This window comes from Scaptodrosophila lebanonensis, unplaced genomic scaffold (genome assembly GCF_003285725.1).
Source record: "Scaptodrosophila lebanonensis strain 11010-0011.00,11010-0021.00 unplaced genomic scaffold, SlebRS2 tig00000053-arrow-pilon, whole genome shotgun sequence".
In the NCBI taxonomy this organism is placed as follows: domain Eukaryota; kingdom Metazoa; phylum Arthropoda; class Insecta; order Diptera; family Drosophilidae; genus Scaptodrosophila; species Scaptodrosophila lebanonensis.
Window position 1 is genome coordinate 12,563,173 of NW_022060548.1, and position 6,813 is coordinate 12,569,985.

The 6,813-nt window shown below is 40.6% G+C and overlaps 1 protein-coding gene across 1 annotated transcript; it reads left to right on the forward strand.

Annotated features, from left to right (window-relative positions):
• The first annotated feature begins 238 nt into the window (after positions 1-238).
• On the forward strand, positions 239-6,347 carry LOC115623515 (fibroblast growth factor receptor homolog 1). The gene is made up of 2 exons (XM_030517895.1): positions 239-460; positions 2,466-6,347. Exon 2 carries the CDS (start codon positions 3,236-3,238, stop codon positions 5,480-5,482), a length of 2,247 nt encoding a protein of 748 aa, XP_030373755.1. The 5' UTR covers positions 239-460; positions 2,466-3,235; the 3' UTR covers positions 5,483-6,347.
• The last annotated feature ends 466 nt before the right edge of the window (positions 6,348-6,813 follow it).

Below are 6,813 nucleotides of genomic sequence, written 5' to 3' on the forward strand. Positions count from 1 at the left end.
GAAAAAAGAAGAAAATATATGCTGTTGATCGTCGACTAAATTGACGCGTCGGCATTGCCCGGGCGCAGACGCACTGAGTAGGACGCCGGAGTGTTTTATTTCGAGTGTAGGAGCTGGCAGTGGTGCACTCTCTTTGTCTGTTTTTGAATTTGGAACAGTTTTCGAGCGGCACTGTGGAAATTCAGTTCGCGGACGCGGATACCAGAAACTGTTCTGCAGGCTCACACAAACACGCACACACTATATTGTAGAAGTGTGTGTAGTCCATGAAAAAGTGCTGTGCAAAAAATAGAAAATGTTTCCGAAAGTAGCCAAATGAACTACAGTGCGAAATAAGTACGAATATACTCGTATAGTATATACTATACATATGTAAAGTAAATAAAACTGTATGCGGGTGCCTAAAATTCAACAAAAATAATATAAAAACGAACAGTTTGTGCGGCGATTTCTGCTAAAGGTTTGACAAATTGAATACAATATTTTAATAGCCACACTAAATAATACACACAAGAATTGATTTTTATGGCATTTTGCATTTATATTAGTCAGTATATTCTTTTGGCCAGCCATAAAGTTATTTAACAAAAACAAAGAAAGTGAAATTTATGTGAAGCACAAATAATGTAGCTCATGACAATCTGCTGCCAAGTGTTTCCATTTGATCAACCAATTGGGCACGCGCTACACAATAAGTCGCCGTCTCCTCAAAACAAGTTCAACAAGCTACCGGAAATGTGCGCGACATTTTAATTAAGCTTGCAAATTGCGAATGGCTTTTAATCAAAACACAAAAATCTCAGTAGATACAACGAAAATTGGCTTTAATTGCGACCAAAAAAAAAAAAAGAAGAAGAAGAAGAAAAACCGAAAAGATAAAAAGAAATTGGCTCAACAAACAGTTTCTTGAATGAATAATATAATATATAGAACAGTATATGATAAATATAACCTAGAGTGTTCTGACTAATGTCCGACTCTCCTACATACTAGTATATTGTTGTTGTTTATAAACAACGCCAATTTTAAGTTAAACACTCAGTTCGCAGAAATTTCACAGTTAGTGCAAAATGCAGAAACATTTCAAAATAGCTGCGTGAACACTTTCCGGTACTTTCGAACGGCGCAACTGATGTTAAAGATACAAATACACTGTTGATGAATATAGATAAATATACATACGATTTATCAATTTATATACATATATGTATACATAAACACACACATCCAGTTGGGTACAGCAAGTGCGTTCAATGGCCGGTGAATGGCAAACGTTTGTCTCCCCCATTTGGTGCGTGTAATGCAACGGGAGCATCGTCATTATTACCATCATTTAGGGTAAATATACCCATAGATACAGATACAGATACACTTGTTAGGCCACAGATGCGACGATTTTGCTCTCCACGCTATTTCAAGTACAGTGCTTGGGGTGAACGTTAGATGGATTAGGTGTGTGTGTGTGTGTGTGCCAATTGCAGTGATTTTTATATCTATAATTGGAAAATGGGAAAGAGGGCAGGGAAGATAGACGAAAGGGTCTCGATCAACATAATCGTCAACTGAAATTGAGGAATTATAATTCAGAATTTTGTAAAAAGAAATGATTTTATAATGATGTTAGCACCATATCCATCCACTGATTTATTTAAAAAGAAAAATAGTCCGTAAGCAGTATTCATCTTATATTATATTGTAAACAAGGCCTAAATTTGTATAGCACCGAAACTTTTACTGTACAGTTTTCATTCTTATGATTTGTGAAGCAGAATAATCTACTGTGGTCTCATTTTTCAAATATTTAGAATATTTTTGAAATTTTGTGTATGTTTATAAAAGTGTTAGATAGATAGGTAAACTCTTTTATAGGGACGATCGAATAAAAACTGAAATATTGTGCAACAAAAATATTGCTTTAAGAAGCTACTCCAAAGGCTAAATCAAGCACTTTTCCTTAACTTTCAATCTATAAATTTAATTAAAACAGACTTGCAATTCTCCCAATTGAATAAATATAAAGAAAATACATTTTTAATTTAGTTTTACTTTGTTTGCTGGTTTTAAAAATTAAATTTGTTGAAAAAACTTAATTCTTCCCTGCCTACAAAATTCTGTGTCTGTAGCTCCAGTGCTTTTCGATATCCTTACTTCCAAACAGTCAAATGGGTATACAGACAGGACTTTTCCTAAGCACTGTGGTGTGATAATAAATGTATATTTAAACTGGTACTATAATTGCATTAATTATTGTTACTTATTTTGGGAAAATGTATTTTCTTTTCGCTTCTGAAATCCACTCTTCAACAAAAAAGTGATCGAATTTCGATGCGCTATATTAGTAAAATAAATTTGCCCCGAAATGTTGCATGCTTTAATATGCCATGTTTTATGGTGTAGTTTTTAGATACTTTGCTTGTTTATGATCGCCGGATATGTACATAAATCTAATCGTATGTATTTTCCAGGTGTCGCATTCCCCTCCAATGCCAAATGGGGCGTCAACATCAAAGATTATGTGCGGCAGCTAAACTAAAACTCTAAGAGAACTCTGCTCTGAATGATATATGAAGTGGGACGTCGCCCACAACATACACAACATACACAACATACACAACATACGCGACAGATGCGCCGCCTCTACTCGTATTCTGATGATGAGTATCATCATCATTAACAACAGCAACAAGAACAAGAGCAACAAGAGCTTTATAATCAAGGCTGGTGACACCTCAACCAAAACATGGCTGCCATAAATCCATCAACTAGCCAAGTAAATCACAAGAGCGCCAAACAGCAACAATAATTAAAAGTCATCAGCGCGTATTGTGAAGTATTTCCGTTGCAAGGTGATCTCTGAGTCTGAGCACAAACACACATCAAAAGGAGGCGCAGACAAACACATGTTGCTGGCGATCAAAAAATCGGAGTGGGGGCAACTACTATTTCAATAATTAGAAACTTCAAGCACCCTCGCAAACCAAGAGATAATAGAGACTGGCAGCGAGGGGGAGAGAGAGAGAGAAAGAGCGAGCGATCAAGATCGAGAAGTAAAAGTGGATTTCCGGTGAATAAAAAACGAAACTGTAGCGTACACAGCATCCGTGCAACACATGCGACAAACGTTGCAGTTGCATTGAAGCTGTACGTACGTACCCCTTGAGAGTGGCGAGTGCCACTAAGGCGCCCACAACAGAGGGCACACACAGTTACAAAAATAAATACACACACCCAGCACATGCCACTGAAAATGTTGTGGCCCGACAGTCCCTGGAAAACCGTTGGAAGCAGCGGACACAGACACAGTCGCCTGACGAGCAGTTGCCACACAAATATGCCGCGACATTGCAGACAAGTGAAAGTATTGGTATTATTTTTTTTTCTGATGCTTCATACGAATTCAGTACTTGGGCTAAGACCGCCAGAAACTTCCCACGAGCTACGCATGAACTTTCGTAATATATACATCAGACGCATTCTAAGGTCCGCCAGTACTACTGTTGATGATGAGACAGAAAATACGGAAGTGGACTCACCATCTATTGCCGGATCTGCGCAAAATATCAGCAACAGCAACATTGTAAAAGAGTTTCCACCTAGTTTTAAGAATCCCAAGGCCTTGCGCCCAATCTTGCCATTACCATCAGGCACCTCCGTAAACCTGCCCTGCCCCGCCCTGGGCAAACCTGAACCGAACATCACCTGGTATCGCAATAATACCGCCAACTGGTCACGCACCTACGGTCGCAAACGTCAGAACAAATGGAACCTGCTCATGGACGACCTGGTGCCAGAAGACACCAATATGTACACCTGTCGTATTTGCAATCCATTGGGTTGCATCGAGCACACCACATCGCTGGTGATCAGTGATCGTGTGAATCACAAACCCATTTTGCTGAAGGGACCCGTGAATATCACGCTGGTGCTGAATAGCAGCGGCTACATGGAATGTGAATATCTGTCGGACTTAACCAGCGTGAAGGCCTGGGCCTTCACACCCTGCCAGAGCATGACCAACTGCTCGGCGAATCGCAAAATACTTGAAGATGTCGCAGATGTCGACCGCTTGGAATTCGTAAATGTCACACAGGACAAGGAGGGTTGGTACACCTGTATGGAGACGAATAGTCTGGGTCAGTCGGTCAGCAGCGCCTATTTGCGTGTGGTGCGCAGTCTGAATACGAATGTGGCGAGTGTGGTGCGTGGCAACATGATGATGATCATTGTGATCGGAGTGATCGGCCTGCTCATCATACTCTGCATTCTATTTGTGATCTATGCCGTGCGCAAAATGAAGCACGAGAAGCTGCTGAAGCAACGCATCGAAACCGTGCATCAGTGGACCAAAAAGGTTATTATCTACAAGCCCGCCAGTGGTGGGGACTCTAGCGGTTCCATGGACACCATGATCATGCCCGTGGTGCGCATTGAGAAGCAACGGACTACGGTGTTGCAGAGTTCGAATTGCGAACCGGCACCCTTCAATGAGTACGAATTTCCGCTGGACTCCAATTGGGAATTGCCTCGCAATCACCTCATCCTTGGCGCCACCCTGGGCGAAGGTGCCTTCGGCCGTGTGGTCATGGCTGAGGTCAACAATGCCATTGTGGCTGTTAAGATGGTCAAGGAGGGACACACAGATGACGATATTGCCAGTCTGGTGCGGGAAATGGAGGTGATGAAGATCATTGGCAAGCACATCAACATTATTAACTTGCTGGGCTGCTGCAGCCAAAGTGGGCCGCTCTATGTGGTTGTGGAATATGCGCCGCATGGCAACCTCAAGGACTTTCTATACAAAAATCGTCCGCTATGCAAGGAGCAGGATAGCTCGCAGCCGCCACGTCCGCCACCAGAGCATGTCATCACCGAGAAGGATCTGATCAAGTTCGCCCATCAGGTGGCACGCGGCATGGACTACTTGGCCTCACGTCGTTGCATTCATCGCGATCTGGCCGCTCGCAATGTCCTGGTCAGCGATGATTTTGTGCTGAAAATTGCCGATTTCGGACTGGCTCGGGACATACAGAGCACCGACTATTATCGCAAGAACACAAACGGTCGTCTGCCCATCAAATGGATGGCTCCCGAATCTCTGCACGACAAGTTCTACGACTCGCAGAGCGATGTCTGGTCCTACGGCATCTTGCTGTGGGAAATCATGACCTATGGCGCCCAACCCTATCCCACAATCATGTCCGCTGAGGAGCTCTACACATATCTCATGTCCGGCCAACGCATGGAGAAGCCTCCCAAGTGTTCGATGAACATTTATATACTCATGCGCCAGTGCTGGCATTTCGATGCCAGCGCCCGACCCCCCTTCACGGAAATTGTCGAGTATATGGACAAGCTGCTGCAGTCCAAGGAGGACTATCTGGATGTTAATGTCGGTAATCTGGAGACTCCGCCCTCCACCAGCGATGAGGAGGAATCCGATGCGGAAGAATCGTTGCGCTATCATTTTCACTATCAGTCATAAGCAAAACCAAAACCAGTGTCTTGTACATAGTTTCCCCGCATATCTATTATAGATCTTCTGTTGGCATACGAGTATTTCTTTCAGGTATTGTAAGTTCTGTAAACTAGCCCTGCTGAAAAGGAAAAACGAAAATCAAATTTGCACCAAAGGCGTAAACCAAAAATTAGTTAACATTAATCCAGCGCAGTAGTATAGACTATATACTATATACGAATAGATTTAAGTTAATTAAGTGGTTATACATGCTAAGGATTAATTTAAAATTTATTATACTTGACTTCTTCAATTTTATCTAGGAGTTAAGTCGATCAATATAATAACATTTACATATCATCACAGAAGGTGCGTTCCAAATCAAATATATTTAGTATTTTTATTCAGAATTGAGATTGTGCTCCAATCAGGCTTTATAGGCTAGAAAGCAGCGCTCGAGGGATAATTTCACAGAAAACCTCTCTCTTTTATATGTTTTTTTCAGATTTCATTTGAAGGCGTTTTAGTGTATTGTTTACTTATGTCATAAAAAGGTCTCACATGAGTGCAAAGTGATAGAATTTTGTAGAACTTTGAGCTTCAATAAGCTCCATTTCTGATTTTTGATCATTTATTTGGTAATTATTTGGTAATAAGCTAAAAAAATTAGCAACATTAGCTATTGCTTTGACAAAATCTTTGGTAATTGGAGATAATTTTCTAAAGGTTTTCAAAGGTTAAACGTTTCTTTATTGTTCTGGTGTAAATTCCCTTTTGGACGCCATTGTAAAAATTAAACAATAGGAAAATAGTATTTGCCTTTAAACTGAGTTTTGCTTACCTTCTTACAATAGCCTTTCTTCAGACTATAAATTACAATAATTAAATTTAATTTTACACTCCGGCTTTGAAATTTGCAGAAAAAAAATAACTGAATTATTTTGGAGCGCATCTTTTTTGTCATCACAAACATAATAAATATAAAACCTGAATTATTAAGTTAGTTTTTAGGTGAATTATTTGCTAGCTCGGTTGTATTTGTTGTATATGTACTGTGTATTAACGACTTTTAAATTGTATCTTTATTTATGAATATGCATATAATCGATCTAAGTTGCATGCCTCGAAGTGCCATACACGAAATAAATGTTGTAGGTTATTCATGCCCCAAAGCGAATTTTGTTTCTCCTGCGATTAAGTGTTTGTGCCCTCTAGTTAGGCACGAATTATGGTCTGGTCGGAGAGATCATGACGTCTTAATTTTGGAAAATCTGTGAACGAAAAAACGGTATAACACTTGCCAGATTTGGAGCGCACGAGGCACGCGCGTCACTAAGCGAATAGCAACAGCAACAACA

Bases quoted from the DNA above. Each gene is read 5' to 3' on its own strand.
- LOC115623515 (XM_030517895.1), top strand. From the start codon at position 3,236: ATGCCACTGAAAATGTTGTGGCCCGACAGTCCCTGGAAAACCGTTGGA.